Genomic DNA, 19,116 nt, shown 5'->3' with positions numbered 1-19,116 from the left:
CTCCAGATTACTACGGTAATGTTCCCGCTAAATCTCTACAGCTGGATCATTCGACTGACATTCGCTTGTGTCATTTTTGCGCAACGCAGGTGACACTATGACGTAATACGAACATTCCGAGGCCCAACGTGGCGATGTACCTAGTGAAAAGCATTGATTCGAAAGTTGTAATCGGTGTGAAATTTGAAGGAAGTTAATGCTGGAACATATGAACAACCCTTTATGGTGGAATTGAATTTACAGAATAGGCCTAGGTGAGAAACATCATTTACCGTAAATAAGACAGGACGATATGAAGTACGTTTTTGGACACAGAATAACGTGTCAGTAATTTAACCTGTGTTTCCTCAGTCTACAAGGAATAGATTTGTTAGAACTCCGATCTGCATCCAAAGTGCACGGTTTTTAAAACTATATTGTGTCGAAATTAACTATTTAGTCTTGGGAATGACATTTTAATGTAATTTTATCAGATTTGTTTCTGCCGTTGCTTACGAGATTATACAAGCTGGCGCATAGAGCTTGAAAAACGAGTCTGAAGTGGTTCCCTCGTAATGCCAATTCCGCCGCTCGGAGCGCTGTTCTGCCCTATATATTCATAGCAGAACACTTAAAAGACATTGACATTTGGGACATTTAAAGGACTCACCATTGCTTATTAAATGCTTCCTACAATATTTTATGGACAATAGACGTAATTTGCAAACTTCTACTCCTCAATTATATTACCATAAAAGGCTGTCATTCTTGATATTAAAACATATTACATATAAACTGAGGGACTGTCTGCTCTGTACTTCAGTTCATACACCAAACATTTCCGGAAATAAATTAACTTGACATCTTACATATACGCACTATAGCCTACCCTTTTCACCTAATATTATTAATATTGTTATTAAATAAGATTTTGCAACTAATTAAGGTACTGCATTATCTTTAATTTCCTTGAATTCATAATTACGCATTTGCAAGAAGGCCTAACTTTTCCCTCTCTTTTTAAAAAAAATACGGACGTCACAATAACTGAGAAGTATAATTATTGCGCTATTTTTTCTTGCAGTGGTGAAAACATTTCTATAGGCCTACTGATTAATCTATTGAGCATAGTAATAGTAAACGCTGTAGTATTTTAGTGCGTGTACGCCTACTTAGCTCTTGTAAAACGAAAATTTCACTTTCACTTTCAACGGAACACTCACTTATATTCAGTTCTTGTATCTTGCAGTAAATTATCCATTTGTGATCATCTTTCCAATATAACCTCCCATTGAAACGACCACTTAAAGTCATGAGCTAGAATTTATTATTTTAAAAACATTTCCACGCACATACTGTTATAATTGTTATGAACCACAATACAAAAGACAACACTGTGAAATTGGATTAATTTACCACGATCAACATCAATACCGGTAGTATAAAATCACATATAGGCCTAGGCTATATTATTTCATTACTTTATGGTATTAATTAGAAGAACAAACTTCAAATAACACTGTAATATGCTTGGCATATTTATAATATTCGTACTCAATCAGTAATGCACAATTAATCGAACTATTTTCACGATGCACAATGCTTTGTAATGGTACCATTCATCATTTCATAGGGCAGAGAGGCGAACCTAGCGGCAGAAATTGTCATGACTCACAGAGACCTACTCTCGATCGTGCTTTGCGCCAGCTTGTGTAATCCCATAAGCAACGGTTTCTGCAGCAGTTTCCATCCGTTCAGTCCGTTATGAGCATGCGCACATCGATTTTAGTGTTTACTTCAAACTCTGACTATTGCTGATCAAAGTCAGTCGTTCTTGCACCATATCAAATCGTCACCAAACCATTTCCTGACGATCAGAAAAAATTGCGGATCAAGCGCCAATCTCAAATCACATTGGCGCATGCTCATTAAGAGAGTTATGCTTTACTTCTATCCACTGTACTGGTAGACACGTACTTTTTTTCATCTCTAACCAGGACATGTACTGTATGGTTCAATAAAAAATATGGTCCGACCTGACGGGATGTTCAAGGTAGAGGGCAGTAGAAATTTTTTAGAATACAGTGGAAGGGACATTACTGTACATAATGTTAAGGAACAAACACTTTGTCATTTAGTTCGTCATTAATAGTTATGCAAGCTCTTTTTTCTTTCTCCACTGCAATTTTGTTTGCAGCATTGTCATATGTCTGCCTGTGGGCAGTGACAGTCATGAATATCTATTACTTTCATCTAAGATAGAGGTTGCCAATCTTTTCTATGACTTGCGCCTCTAGGAAATGTTTGATTAACGTTTGTGCCTTGTTCGAAGATGAATAAGGCAAATTTTTATTTTTTATACTGTGTGACACAGAAGTCAGTTGATAAATGGGAAACATTACTCTAACACAGTCTAATATAGACAGTCGCGAAGCTCAATACGTAGTGAATATGCATCCATAGATAGTTGCTAACCACTAGTGGTATACTACATTTTATTTCAAGGAGTGCAGTTCGATGGCTCCTATGAACACCCACTTACAGATTTATGACTTCCTACACAAACAATTACATCCTGTCCCCTCGTCCCAACATTGCACAGTTGCCACAGTCCTGGTGACTCTCGAAATGAGACAGTGAGACTGACGGGATTCTTGGAATTTGGAAAAGATATGTGGCAACTCTGCCTCCACGTGGATTTGACGGAAGCCTGTCAATTCTTCTGAACGAGGGTTGTGATTGGTTACTGACAGGAGAAGACAAGATTTCCGTCACAGTAAGGAAGACATTTATGACAACCAATTAGTATGGAGGCAGTAGAAGTTCTGTCGGAAAAGTCCTTTCTATGAAACTGCACTCCATGAAATAAAATACAGTATACTGGCCGTTACTTACGAGATTATATAAGCAACGGTACCGGCACAATCTATTGTTCCTAGCACTCTCACAACTCAAGCTTCGTGACTGTATATATTAGACTGTGACTCTAATTAGAAATAGGCTACGGTAATTATCTATAAGTACTGGTTTTGGTTTTCTTTTATGAATTTAATTTGTTTGAAGTTTGTGATTATTATTTCTAATGTGGAAACTCCGAGAAAAAGTGAGCGGAAAACAATCGTAGTTTAGATTTATATTTACGTACCTACGGATATCGGCCGATTGGAAGTGGTGGTGAGCCATTTTGTTTTTTATGTTTATAAGAGGACAGGAACCGTTTCACTGTGGTACATGATATTTATTACGTGAATTTATTTTCGCGTATACATATCAGATCAAATCAAGCAGTTTCCTTCGTGCTATGGTTACACATATTGCATATACGAAGGTTAGGTTTGGTTAGTTCAGATTTTTATTAACAAGTGAGCACAAGATTCTATCGCGAGCTGAACCTGTATAAGTCGATATTTGATGACGTAACATTAATTCGATTAGCGTGATATTTACGTGAAGGTTAGGTTTAGTTAGTTCAGGTTTTTATTAACAAGTCCGTGCAAGATTCTATCGCGATCTAGACGTGTATAAGTTGATATTTGATGACGTAACATTAGTTCGATATTCGTTGTTTTCCTTTTGTTTCCGTCACTTTTACATTAGTTCTGCGTTGGAAAGAGGACAGTACAAAGGAGTGTGTACTTCTACGTCTCGTGATTGTTGTTTGTATAGAGATTGCAGTATACGTGCTACGGAATTTATATGGTTATATAAGGATGAGGAAAAGTTGCGTGGGTTTTTGTTTCGTCACGGTGTTTTGTGTGATAAATAGGCCTACGTAGGCTTAGGACCTATGTGAAAATGTGGCTCAAGTTTGAAGGCAGATTTCGAAAAAATGAGCAGAAAGCGTTAGAATTTATATTTTGCTTTTGTGAATGTTTTGTATTTTGAAGTTACTTGCGAAAATTGGGAGTTTTCAGTTTTTTTTCTTTGAACTTTTTTTTTTCGAAATTTTAACGCTTTCCGCTCATTTTTTCTAAGTGTTTTAATTTTTGGGGCAAAAATTGGAGGTTTTTGGAATGTCTTTTTTTTTTTTGTCGAAAGGACAGAACCAGTACTTAAAGAGATTTGCGAATCTGACCTCTCACTCGATCCTGACATTCTTCTGTCATGCTTAAAAGTGATGCATGTAGCATATGCTAGATATCATGGATGATCCTTTGTTTCAAGTCATCTATAGATGTAGGTTCTGTCTGAAAAACGTGCTGTTTCACAAATCCCCATAGAAAGACATTAAGAGGTGTGAGGTCTGGTGACTGTGGAGGCCATGACTGAGGTCGACCTCGTCCAATCCAGTGCACACCGAACATCTCATTTAGTTTCTGGCGAACTGTTAGAACATAATGTGCCTTGGCTCCATCTTGTTGAAACCATTTGTTCAGTGGCAAATCACAGGAACTCCATTACAGTGCTGTCCAGCATTTCGCCATATGTGTATTGGTTTACATTTCCATCAAAGAAATACGGTCCCACAACCATATCACCTAGTATTCCACAGCACACCATAACTTTTGGAGTACCTACCAGGGTTATTAGTTTCACATGTCCATCTTAGGTTTTCTTTGGACCAGTATAATGCATTTTGTGTATGAGTGTTCCCATCCAGAACATTTTGTCAAATAATTGGAAAATACGTTTATAGGTTATGTAAAGACATGCTGTATTGCACAAACCTTTTTTTCCATGTTGAAATGTAGTAATTTACATAAAGATATTTAAAAATAAAATTTTGAAATATGTACAATGTTTATTTTTAGTACTGAATACGGTAATGTACATTCATCAGTTCATAATTATTGTACCACAGTAATACATAATAGCTTAAAAAATATTAAAAGTTTTCGTAACCTTATGACAATTTTAAATGGCGGCCATGTGACATGAAGTGCAGTGTAGCCAACGTCGCAACTATGAAGTAGCACTCAATGATTTAAGCGTAAGAACATTTCACTTGCGTTTTGCGGAATCCATTGTGCAACAGCAGCGCTTAGTGATAATAGCCATGATACTATCTGTCACTCGAATGAAACTTTTATGCACTGTAGGAACAGAGAATTTCACACTTTCCTATTTAGACTCATCCAACACCCCTTTGAAATGGGCGAGTTCAAACGGTAAATTTAAAGATATCATATCTGCGCACTTTTGCAAGGCCCAAGTGACAGCTTACCAATGCTACCCGCTCTACTCCAAGGACATAACAGGGTTTTCTGTCTATGTTTTCACACGTGAACAATGTAAAGAGTAAACACAATATGTGGCATGTGCGATCCACAAGAATCGCTCACATCTTTGGCTGACTCTTCCCTTTCGAATGAATGACTACTGGTACTTTTTTTTTTTTTTTTTTTTTTTGGCCTGGCCAAAATTGCCGTTGTTTTGGTATTGTCGGTTATTTGGGTGTTGGATACAAGGGATTTTACTGTACTTACAGTGAACATTAAATATCCTGAAACGGAAATTATAGATACAGTAATACACATATTTACGAGAAGTGATTGTACAAATAATTATATTTGGGTTGGATAAAAAGTAATGGCAACAGTTCGATATTTCTGACATAGCTTTATTCACAGGGGTACAACATTTACGTACCTTCTATATAGTCCCCCCCCCCCCTTATTTATTACCTTTTGCCAAATGTTTGGTATGCGTCGTACACCATCAGCGCATCCATCTTTGTTGATGTTCTGTATTGTCCGCCCTAAAGCATGGATAAGGTCATCTCTGGTATTGTACCGGTCCCTTGCAGTGGTTCTTTCACTTTGGTGAAAAGATTGTAATCGCATGGATCATATCGTGTGAGTATGGTGAATGTTCCAGTAGTCCGCGTTTTCCGTCTGCCTTGGAGGTACAGCGTGGTGCAGTATTACCCCATCAATGTCATATGCCACAATGAACATCTCCTTCACAGCACTTTGTGTAGGGTGCACTTTCTTTGGACGAGGAGAACCGGGATGCTTCCATTCATTTGATTGGCGTTTCAAGTTTGGTTCATACGAGCGAGTTCAGGTTTCGTCCATAGCGACGATTCGTCCAAGAAAGTCGTCACCTTCCCTTTGGTACTGGAATGCTTAAACCCTACGTGCAACTGTGCGATATGGCAACGCTGCATCACCACATGCTTTATGCAGTCCCTGAAAACATTTTTGTGCACTCTGACCTCGTGCCATTTCAATTTTGATCCAGGAACATTGCTCTAGTTTTGTAAGGATGGTCTTAGGGTGCTTGCACTATCCCTATGGAAGTGAACGTTCTACACACTGCAGTAGATTGATGGAGTACTGTCGCCGCTGGGTGCACTAACTCATCTAACAGTCCTTGTTCATGTCCACACAGCTGGCAACTCTTGAACGCACCATCGTCACGTGACAGCAGTGTTGCCATTACTTTTTATCCAACCTATGTATGTAAAATTATTAGTGAATCTTTCATTATATTAATATAATACAAATATTTTGAGTAGCTTTACTATATACAGGGTGTAACAACTTTAATGTTTAGAATTTCTGGAACATGTTCCCTGACACGTTCTATGTCGATTAAACCTAACATACCTATATCCAAAGTTCTATAGGTTTGGAGTATTTGTACCCCAAAGTTAAATATTTTTAGTTTAATTTTATCGCTGAATACTGAAAGAAATAACACCAATTTCCCAAAGTGACATGTCTATGTCATTATTTTTATTATTACCATATTACATTTTAATATCAACTACTTGTGAGTATGAAAGAAGAGGTGCAAAGTTGAAAAAAAAAATGTCCTTAAGATTCCAAACACTGTACTTCTTGCGGAAAATGTGATTAATTCTGTTTCTGCTCGAAATGTCCTCCTTGAGCGGCAATACAGTTCTCGGCTCTACGCAGAAGTCCATTTGTGGCTGTTTGAATGGTACGAGGGCTGTTCTTTATTAATTCAGAAGCAGCAATGATTCTGTTTCGCAACTGTTCACGTGTGTCAACTTCTGTTGCATACACTATTCTTTTCATATCACCCCACAGGTAATAATCCAAAGGCGTTAAATCAGGTGACCTTGGAGGCCATGCCTGAGGATCACCACGACCTATCCAACGATTGAAAAAAATGTTCATTCAAAAAGTTTCGCACACGGAGAGAGAAGTGAGCAGGATGACCATCATGTTGGAAGTACATGTCATGTCTCACAGCCAACGGAACATCTTCCAGCAAACCTGGTAGTTCATTTCGTAAAAATAATTCATAAACTTCTCCTGTTACATTGTGATCAAAGAGGAATGGGCCTATAAGTCTGTCGTTTAGCATACCGCACCACACGTTAATAGAAAATCGACGTTGAAAATGTCTTTCTCTATTGCATTCTGGTTTTCATATGCCCATGTATGACTATTTCGAAAATTAGTTATGCCATTTCTGGTGAATGTAGCCTCATCAGTGAACAAAATCTTTGCAACCAATTGAGGTTCAACCGTTAACCAGTTACATAAATTCAAACGAGGAGCCAAATCTTGTGGCTCAAGATGCTGTACTCCTTGGTCGTGATATGGATACAAACATTCCTTATGTAATGTTCTCCATACCTTACGTCGAGCTGTGCAGCAATCCTCCGTGTACTTAACCGTGGATTTTCGTCTACAATATCAATAATCATGTCTTGTACCTGTGCCTGTTCTTGTTGTTGTGCATTCTCCTTCTTCACACAAGCACTTGGAAGTTGACCAGACTGTGAAATTTGCCAATGGGCACGTGAAAATACCTGTGCACTAGGAATCCTACGATTTGGGAACTGTGCTTGATATGCCAAAACAGCTGCTGTTGCATTGCCATCACACAGTCCATACACATAAACTATGTCGGTGTATTCCTGATGTGTGTACACAAAAGGCATGTTTTAATGGTCAAAACTCAATAAAAAGACTAGTCACAATATGGTTTATAACTGTTATCTCTTTTGTTTCCTTAGCAACCTAAACAAGTTTAATTTAATTTCTCTTAAAAGTAAAATGTTTCTTATGTATCTCTACTTAGTAATGCCATAAAATAGGCCTTGTATAAACGGTATAATGCTTGGAGCTGCAAGAAGTTCTATTATTTCCAGCTCTGTTATCTCTGTAACCTCTCAATTTTGGATATAGGTATGTTAGGTTTAATCAACGTAGAACGTGTCAGGGAACATGTTCCAGAAATTCTAAACATTAAAGTTGTTACACCCTTTATATCAAATGATTTTAGAAATGTGTTGATCAATTTATATGAGGTGTACTCCAAGCCTCCCTTGCATTAATAGGCAAGTTATATTTCTCTCAAGTGCGATATGCATGGGCGGTAAATGATCCCCTTTTCTTCATTAACATCCGCAGTCTGTTCTATATTCTTCCCCATCATTATTGTGGGATCCATGGCTTCTGCCATTCACTATAATATGTACTCTACAATTGTTTCCATCCTCTGAGATGCAGTGTACTTCCTCATAAAGCTGTGTTTTATGTTGCTGTGAAGTTATACATTTATATCTTCGTATGACATTGCAATATTTTGGAATATTTGCACATGACATTGTGTAATAGGTCAGAATAGCTGATAAGTTGTGTCTGAATGACAACACTATACGGACTAAAATCTTTGAACTTAAAGGATAATAAATATAACATTATGACCGGTGATATCAGTACTTTGCTGTTTGAATTTTCTTTTTCTTTTTGCATATTATTATTAAAGGAGCTAAAATATCTCAATCTTGAATTTAGAGCCATGCATATCGAAAATGAGAACGACAAGATTCAGAACAGATGGGAAATATAACTGTAATACATTGTTATGGCCTGCGAAAGGATCTCAGATAAACAGAAATTAGACTTTTGACAATTGTGGAGAGCAAAAGAAATTGTAACGAGTTATAAGCAACCTCATTCAAGAAATTAAATTACAACATCAGAACAAATAACACTCTACAGAAACATCTCAACACACAAACAACACAAACAAACAAATACAACCACACAGGCGTATACAAACTCAAATGTAACACCTGCAACAACTTCTACATAGGACAAACAGGCAGATCGTTTCAAACAAGTTACAAAGAACACATCACAGCTGTAACAAAATTACAAAACAATTCCACATATGCAGAACACATCACAAATGCTAACCACACCCACAGAGACATCAACACAGACATGGAAATACTACACATTCAACCAAAAAGCCAGAAACTAAACACACTAGAACAATATGAAGTATACAGACACACAAAAACACACCCCAACGAAATTCTCAACACACAACTCAACTTCAAAACACACACACACTCTTTGACTCTATAGTATACCACAGGAACACACCCTCACAGGAAATAGAACAAGTGGCGCCAAGACCAACAACGACCAGTTCTGAAGATGACCCATAAATAGGTCGAAACATGTAAACGAGGTATGTTGAACTTTAACACAGGAAAGTCTTACCATACTTATTCCGAAGTGATGCAGTGTTAAAAGTTGTGTAATCAAGATGTATAATAAGTAGAGCTTGGATTTTTAGGCTGTAAAAAATGTGATTTTAGTCACCTAAAATAGGTCTCAAAAATATTAAAATAGGTTCTGAAATAATGTTTCTAGGCATTAAAAACATAAATTTAGTAAAAATAATACATATTAAAATATTTTAATAGAAACTAATATGTATTACAATCCTTAAAAGAACATGAAGAGCATAAATTACTTGTAAAACCTTTTGTTTATTGCTCTAAAATGAACTGTCTGTTATTGATACTACATATTTTCATTTTTTTTCCTGAAAGCAATTGTTTAAACTTCCCAGTGCTTTTCAACCCTTTTACTAGTTGACGTTGCAGCACATAATTCTTTTTTCTAAATTTTCAGGATTTAAACTTTATCGTATTTTACAAATTGCATGTGTGTAGAAGGGATTGGAGAGGTGGCAGGTGAACCAAGAGGAGTAAGAATAGAATGTTTGGAGCTTAGATGTTAATAACTCATTTCTTCGCTCTTCTCAATTAGTTTACATACATACAAGGTTATTAAACTTTACATTGACTTGTACCATCAGAATGTTGCAAATGTGTAATTCTTCAACTTGCGAAAATGTTTGGAAGACGGGACAAAATGGGAAACTGATGGGATGGGTGGGACAACATAAAAAACAGGACTGTTCAGGCCAAAACAGGATGTAAGAGCATTCTGCATTTAAACCATATTTGAGTCTATAATATAGCACTCAAATTTAAAACACACATTCCACACACACATTCTTGAAGAATGTAAGTTTATTTGGAGGAAATCTTAGCTGCTTAGAGGCAAAGCTGGCTGATATATTACGTTTCCAACTTCAACATACAATTTTACGACATTGATGTACATTTAATAACATGTGATTATTTTAAAAAGTCAGTTATTTTGGACTGCTTGCTCCTAATGAATAAACTATGCCCTCAAATTGTGATAATTGTTCCATAATTTATTCATTTACATCATGGTGTGTTACAAAATGTTCCACTGCTTCTAATGCTGTAAACAGTATCATTAAAGGACATAAGGTTGGTGAAGGTAAGCATGGGCGGCTTCGAATTTCCACGAATTTCAAAGTGGGCCGCATCTTAACAGTGAACATGTACTGTATCTTCACGTTCTTACATTTTCATGGCAAACTTGAGTTCAAATAAAATTAATTTAGAACATATGACTGATGTTTCATATCTCATGCATTCATAGTGTTATGCCCAAGGGCAGGTCTTTCACTGCAAACCCAGCTTTCTCCAGTCTTTCCTATTTTTTGCCTTCCTCTTTGTCTCCTCATATGTCCTGGAGTTTAAAATATGATATGTATAAAAAACATATAATCGAAAAATGTATAGCCGAAATAAATTAACATGGAAAGTATAGGAATTTTGCCAGGACTTCAGAAAAAAATATATAAGCGTGAAAAATATACAACTGTTAAACGTATAAAAGAAGTTTTACTGTATAAAGTTCGCATGAGTGTGCAAGGTTTTTAGTTCATTTTATACAACTTTTAGTTCATTTTTCATTTTTATATTTTTATTTTTTAGTTCATCACTGATCCGATGATTTCCTTACACGTGTGGTATTGCACACAAAAATCATCGCAAAGTTTGAACTTGGAATAATGGAATACTATCTCATTATGCATCCATTGTTCAGACCTATCGGAACAAGTGATTTCCATACCACTGAATTGGGAAAGAAGGTAACAGACCTGGGTGCCAAGATCACTGGATTTAACATCCTCGGATTTTTTTTTGCTTCAGGCTTTATCAAATCTCACAATGTATTAACAAAAAGAATTGAGAATATGCAAGTATTGAGACAATGCATTGAACATGCTTTCCGCTCATTTTTTGTAAGTGTTTTAATTTTTGGGGCAAAATTGGGGGTTTTTGGAATGTTTTCTTTTTGTCGAAAGGACAGAACTAGTACTTAAAGAGATTTACCAATCTGACCTCTCACTCGATCCTGACATTCTTCTGTCATGCTTAAAAGTGTTGCATGTTAGATATGCTAGATATCATGGATGATCCTTTGTTTCAAGTCATCTATAGATGTAGGTTCTGTCAGAAAAACGTGCTGTTTCACAAATCCCCATAGAAAGAAATCAAGCGGTGCGAGGTCTGGTGACTGTGGAGGCCATGACTGAGGTCCACCTTGTCCAACCCAGTGCACACCGAACATATCATTTAGCATTTAAACTTTATCGTATTTTACAAATTGCATGTTTGTAGAAGGGATTGGAGAGATGGCAGGTGGACCAAGAGAAGTAAGAATAGAATGTTTGGAGCTTAGATGTTAAAAACAACTCATTTCTTCGCTCTTCTCAATGAGTTTACATACATACAAGGTTATTAAACTTTACATTGACTTGTACCATCAGAATGTTGCAAATGTGTAATTCTTCAACTTGCGAAAATGTTTGGAAAATGGGACAAAATGGGAAACTGATGGGATGGGTGGGACAACATAAAAAACAGGACTGTTCAGGCCAAAACAGAATGTAAGAGCATTCTGCATTTAAACTATATTTGAGTCTATAATATAGTACTCAAATTTAAAACACACATTCTTGAAGAATGCTTTTCAACCCTTTTACTAGTTCCCAGCACTAGTCTTCTTTCCTTTTCCCTTGCTCCTTGTACCATTCATCTTCACATTCACATCTCTTTTATTTTTGTATGTTGTAATCATATTGTAAAAGTTACCTGTTATAGTAATCTTACGAATAGAAATATTGTTATTCTGCCATTGGTTTTTTATAATTGAAACATACACATGTTTTTATTCTTTTACAGTCATGGGATTCATTCTTCCGCAACAGTTCAGCTGGTGCAGCCCCAGGTCAAGCATATCAACCCCCTCCTTCCTTAGCAGCCCCTGGTCGCAATCAGATCCCAGTCACAAGTTTAGCACCGTATTTGGGAGGGTCACCAGCACTTGGTGGTCAAATAAACGAAAAGGTCATTGATGATCACCTTGCAGTACAGGCCATTATACGATCATACCAGGTATTATACTGACCAGTATTCATGATTTATGTGTGCAGTTATTTTTGTTTCAGTGTAACATTTTACTCATGTCTTAAGATTTTACTTTTTAAACTTGGTCTTATGCATTTCGTAGATTGTGTTGACATAAGAAATGCATGTATGGAATGACAGTGCATTGGTAAATACATTAATTTCATACATAAATGACAATAATTACCTTCTTTATAAAGTGGATATTTTAAGTCCAACCTCACATATTCTTTCTCTGAGTGATAATCCGAAATTAGTTATAATTAAGAATAATGTAAGCGAAAGAATACAATACAATAATCAACTAATATTGACAAAAAAATAAATACGTTCTTGGTAAGCGTGAAACTCGTCAATAAAACTATATGTTTGATATATTGCTTTTAAAGATTCGTACATGAAAATCAAACGGTAGTGTGCTTACATACATTAGAAAAATGAAATGAATGAGTAATTTTTAGTTTTCTTTTTATGTTCATGAAGTTTTTGGGTTCTAACCTTGATAGAGTGATAAATTTTTAAGGATAATAAAAATCACATCACGTAAATGAACCCAATTGTGGAATGTTGGGGTCCCTTACAAAATTCACTGGCCAATTTCCTCTCAATTCAGAATTTATTTTTTTTTGTCATTATCCTGACAAGTGCATGCCTAAAGTAAAAATGTTGAAAAATTACTTTTTAAGTTGCACCATAGTGCGTCTAGCTGCGAAATCAGGTGGCCCGGGTTCGATTCCCGGTTGGGGCAAGTTACCTGGTTGAGGTTTTTTCCGGGGTTTTCCCTCAACGCAATATGAGCAAATGCTGGGTAACTTTCGGTGTTGGACCCCGGACTCATTTCACTGGCATTACCAACTTCATCTCATTCAGACGCTAAATAACCTAAGCTGTTGATAAAGCGTCATAAAATAACCTACTAAAAAAAGAAGTTGCACCAATCTTAACCATCTGGAGGTTTTTTTTATATGTTAGGCTATATCTGCAAACCTATAAGTACAATACATTATATCATTACTACTGTTTGTGTAGTGATATTGAGTAAAATTCAAAGCAGAAAGAGCTGTAGAGAAACAATGAGACATGCCGAGAAATGTGGATGCACAAAGACATTATGGTATGCAATCTTTACTTTGTGTTCATGGCAGCGGCTCTGAACTACTTTTTTAATACACTGTTGCTCAAATAGTCAAGACTGTTCTTTCGTAATGATGTAAGTGTTGATAATTTAACATATCTGGACATAAAAAAGGTTATTTTCATTTATTGTGTATTATGAAAGAGAGAATATGTCACTTGCTTTGCGTGACACCGTTAATTTTGTTAGAAATGTTCTGAATGCATTTTCGTTTCATACATTGAAGATTCAATCATGCAGCATATTAATGAAAGTTATGAATATGTGAAACATTGATGCTTTTGCGCATTTTGTGATATTGTCCGTGTGTAAGTTTACTAACAGAATAAAAAAAGACAAATGAATCTTGTGCACCCAAGTGTGAGTGTGTGCGTGCGTGTGTGCGCACTTAATTAATTTTTTAATTTGTCTTATGGTTTATATGTACTGGTGATTCACTAATTTATACCTGCATTTACGAGTTTATTTCTGAAGTCATTTTAAGTAAAAGTTCGTATAAACATGGGTCCTGCTTGTAATAGTTACTATCTGTATTATTTTGAATTTTAAGAAAAGTAATAATTGTGGTAGGTAGTCATAAGATGAAGCTCATAAAAAGACTAATACAGTACATTAAATGACAAGTGCTTGCCTAGAGTAAAAATGTTGAAAACATTCTTTTTAAGTTGCACAAATCTCTTATGAATTTTAGTATTAAAATGGTTAGTTTGTCATAGTTTTCAATTTTCCGTACATCACAAGAATAACCAGTGCTTTATAAAATAGCGTGTTAGTATATGGATGAATTTGTTCTTGTATAGAATATTTAAAAAAAATCCCCTTTTGTGGGTGTACCCGGTTGCACATGTGTGAATTGCAGGGTCAATCAACGAATTTTAAACTGTGTCCATACTTGTTTTGGCTACATTTGTTAAGACTTTGTAGGTGAAGACAAGTTAAAAGTTCACCATATATTGATTACTAATTATAAAATTTAATAATACAGCTACTTGTGTATACACCATTACTTGTAGACAGTGCCATCTTAACGCATGGGCATGCTAGACATTTGCCCAGGGGCACCACAAGGATAGGGGTCCCATGCTAATCTATGCACAGACACGAATTTGACACTAATTTTCCTAGCAATCACTTCAACATTCAAATATGCTGCTAACTTGATAGAAGGAGAAAATTAGACTCAGAGATTTTTATTGGCATGTCTCCATTTGCGTGAGGAATTTTGCTGGTTTTATTGCCTACAATGTTGTTGTTTAGTCAACTGTCCAAAGACAGATCTGAACCTCACAAGTGATACCAAGAAGGCTCCACTTATGAGATAGCTAGGCCAGGAGATAATGGAGTAGGATAACCAGTTCCTTTCCCCCTCCATTGCATACATTGCCGACTAGCTACATATTACACTAGTCAGACTTCAGATGTATACAAACAGTTGTTCTTCCTCTGACACATATCGTCAAGTGAGATCTACTGCTTGATAATAGATGTACAACTGTCTAAAGAAAAAGTGGCCGCTCTCTAGATACTAAGTTCCCTTAGGGTATCTCCGCTACAATTTGGAGACATGTGATGTTAGATGTTGTTGGACCATGATGCCTGCTATATACACTTATAATTAAAGTATTCTACGTGTTACAGTTGTAGTGTATTGGTAACATTCAGGGCTGGTATTTGTGAGGTCGTGCGTTCGAACATCACCAAGTGATTTTTATTTCTTTTTGTTTTTAAGATAGAAAATATAATTGCTGTTGTCTCTTTTATGACTGTTTTAGTAATTAATTAACATCATGTTCATGAATGCATTATGCCATGACTTTATCATTTGTTATGACATTATAGCTACAAATGGAAAAAAAGAAAGAAAAATTTTATACTCAATAAATAGTACATTATGCAACGAGCCTATAATGATAGTAATTAAGACGCAAGTATGGATATTTATGAAATGGGCGCAAGCGAGTTTCATAATATTCATACGAGTGTCTTAATTACTATTATAGGCAAGTTTCATACGACTTTTTATGCTCGACCATATTTCTAACTTGACATTATTCAGATGTATACATTTTATTTGTATCTGACAAGATCGGAAGTGACCTTGTTCTAGGTCGTGAATTGTGAGATGTGCGCAGACGCGAAAGTATTGATTTTTTCCGAGGAACAATAATGTCATTGACCTTGATGTAATCCCGTTAAACTTGATATAACCTTGATTATTGAATTCGACATTGAAAAGCGAGATGACAAATTGAATTTATTTGAATATTATTTACAATTAACGCTAATTATTATAGTAACAGAACATAACCTTCTGCGACAGTATTGGATTTCCAGCCTCCGTGACTTTTCGCTAATTCTCTTTCGATTGCATATCCGAGAATAATCGATACTTGCGGTTTTATAACGGTACAAAGCTGACTTGTCATTGGCTGAACACCTGTAAGCTGAGTTGTCATTGGCTGAACACCTGTACTTTAATGAGTAGGTGTACTTTAATGACATGCATTAAAGGACTGCTACCAGGTGTATAATTACTACATTTCGGCATGGTCGAACATAAAATATATTTCGTGGCATAAACAAAACAAGCATACTGGCGTCTGCCTTAGAAAATTCAAACAATTAAAAGTTAAAAAATCAAATCAAAATCCACGATTCAATATTTAGTCCATCTTCCTCCAATCTCGATCACATTTTGCAGTCGAGTGGACATGTCCTGGAAGAGCTTCCACAAATCACAGTTTTACTTCTGTGAGTAGTTGTATAGGTAGGACCCAGTGCACTGCTTTGCCTGGAGACCTATAATGCTGTTAAGACAGCCCTGCTTGTAGACTGAAGTGGATGTGCAATAAGAAAAAGTGTGACTGTTACATTGATTCGTCTATCAGATGGGGACGTTAAGCTTGGCGACCCCCTTGATGCTATTCTACAGGAGTAGGCTATGTGCTGGCACTGGGTTTCCCCTTCTCCCTTCCTCACCTTCATCATCCTCACCCATTTCCTACATTACAACTACACGAGCACTTACACACATACACTCACCCTAGTCTTCTTGTCTTCTTGTATCCTGTTGTTCCTAGGTGGAACATAGGGCAACAGTAAAGTTCCTCCAGCGTACTCTGTCGCCAGCCATCCGTTTCACCTCTTTCCAGCTTTTCCCACATCTCTCTACTTCCTCCTCTATTGATCGTTTCCATGTTTTTCTAGGACGTCCTCTCTTCCTTACTCCTTATGGATTCCAATCAATTGCAGTCTTCTCAATAGCTCCATCTGGCTTTCTCAGCGTGTGGCCTATCCAATTCCATTTTCTTTGTTTTATTTGATAACATATTTGTGATTGGTTAGTTCTTCTCCACAGTTCTTCATTTGCTATTATTTCCGGCCATCTTATAAAGGGTGCGTCAGAAAGAACGGATGGATTTCAAACTATCGATACGCAACGAGGAGAGAGATATAGTGAGGGGGATCATGACTGTTGGGTCAGCCATAGAATGCAGTTTCAGTTGAGAATATGGTGTTGGTCTGGTGTACAACGTGCTTTCATCGTAGAGACATTTTTGAAAAATGAAGAGTCTGTGATCGCCACTCAGGACTCATTTCGACATCGGATGTCACGCTAGGATTCCAACTCGGAATACAATTTTGCGGTGGGTGGCTTCATTTCGTATCACAGGTTCAACATTAAAGAAGAAATCACCTGGACGAAATTCTATTGCACTGAGATTGTCCGAGGCTACGGTAAGATCTCGCGCCCAGCGACTTCTTTCTTTGGGACCATTTGAAGGCGTAAGTTTGTAAACATCGATCACATACACTGGACGAACTGAAGACAGCGATTCGCGAAGAAATCGTGGCAGTTGCACCAGCTATGACTGTGAAAGTGATGGCGAACATCAGAAAACGCCTCGATGCCTGTATTGAAAGCCAAGGACATCATATGGATAATGTTGTTTTCCATAAATAAACTGCATGTATTGGTGAATATGTTGATAACAATAAATTTTTGATTTGATGAATCTTTACAATTTTCTTGCCATGTGAAATCCATCCGTTCTTTCTGACGCACCCTGTATTTAGAATACGTCTCAGACATCTGTTGACGAACGTCTGTATCTTTTTATTCATTACATCCGTAATTTTCCACGTTTCACAACCATAGAGGAGGACTGATTTTACATTTTTGTTAAACAGTCTGAGCTTTGTCTTCAATGAGATGTTGTTATTCTGCCATATGGGATATAGCTGTACAATTGCTCCATTTGCTAGCGAATACGTCTTTTCACATCTTCTTCCACTCTACCTGTTTTTGTAACCACACTTCCTAGGTATAGAAAAGTATCCACTTCTTCTATTTCTATATCATTTACTGTCAATTTATTTTTATTGTTACAATTTACCCTCATCTGTTTTGTCTTAGAGGAGTTTATCTTCAATCCAACATTTCCTACTTCCTCTTGTAATTTCTCAACTTTAGCTTCTATATCCCTAAATCTCTGTGCTAGCAAACATATATCATCTGCAAAGTCAAGGTTTTCCAGACGATTGTTAATAACTCACCCTAGTACATGACATAATTATTCACAGATACACATCATGCATAATGTGACTCGCTGGAGTGGTGTGCAACTTGAAAATGGGTTACAGTCCTGCCATCTATCTGCAGTATCTGGAACCCGAATCACGCAAGTGAAGTAGGTAGGCATTAGATACAAACACATTTTCTATATGGAAATACAATAACAGAGACTTTCAATCCTTTTGTTGGTAACCAAAATTTGGTTGACCATTAGGGGTTCACAGTGGATCTGGTTGAAAATAACAAACTGGCAAATAATTGCATAACAATGCAGAATCAGACCTATGTTCATATGAATTTTTTGAGCTGAAGATGACTACAGTAATAAGCTCCATAAGAATTATTTGTTTAGAACATTGTTAGAAAAGTCAGTTTTTCGACTTCCAGCATTGTGTTTTGATTTCTAAGAATTGTTCACTTGCAGTTTTTCTGCATTACTGAAAATGAAATGGTTTCGAGATATTCACAGAAATACATTTTTAGTGAAAGCTTTTATATTTTGTATGCACAATTTAAAAAAAAAAATCAATACGAGGTATGCCAAAAATACTCGTTTGTTTGTGTGGAAATCTCATTTGTATAATAGAGGGTAAAATAATTCTTGTAATTTTAAAATTATCTTAAATAGTTTTATTTATGATTTATTGTTTTTATTGTAAGAATTACTATAACATACTTATAAATTTTAATGAAATGGGAATTATTCTTTTATTTGAAAAATTCGATAGAGTAAAAACTGTTGGGATGACCACCTCTATTGAGCAGTCACTTTAGAAAATGACCATTTATTTTCCGATTTATCTTCCCATAATGCTCAGGTAGGTAAATATCCCTCCTATTAGCAGTTAAATTTCACTGTTGTGAGTTATTAGACAATTTTAATAGGTTCACTTCTACTTGGCAGCA

At 36.3% G+C, this 19,116-nt stretch overlaps 1 protein-coding gene across 7 annotated transcripts in view; it reads left to right on the top strand.

Annotated features, from left to right (window-relative positions):
• Ogdh (oxoglutarate dehydrogenase Nc73EF) overlaps positions 1–19,116 on the top strand; it is a 117,982-nt gene that overhangs the window by 2,650 nt on the left and 96,216 nt on the right. For all 7 annotated transcript variants that reach the window (XM_069836571.1, XM_069836567.1, XM_069836569.1 and 4 more), the window contains exon 3: positions 12,275–12,487. In XM_069836571.1, the coding sequence (XP_069692672.1) occupies positions 12,275–12,487 (213 nt within the window). The remainder of the gene's footprint in view (positions 1–12,274; positions 12,488–19,116) is intronic.

Source organism: Periplaneta americana, chromosome 1 (assembly GCF_040183065.1).
Source record: "Periplaneta americana isolate PAMFEO1 chromosome 1, P.americana_PAMFEO1_priV1, whole genome shotgun sequence".
In the NCBI taxonomy this organism is placed as follows: domain Eukaryota; kingdom Metazoa; phylum Arthropoda; class Insecta; order Blattodea; family Blattidae; genus Periplaneta; species Periplaneta americana.
This window is presented reverse-complemented; position numbering and strand designations above follow the sequence as displayed.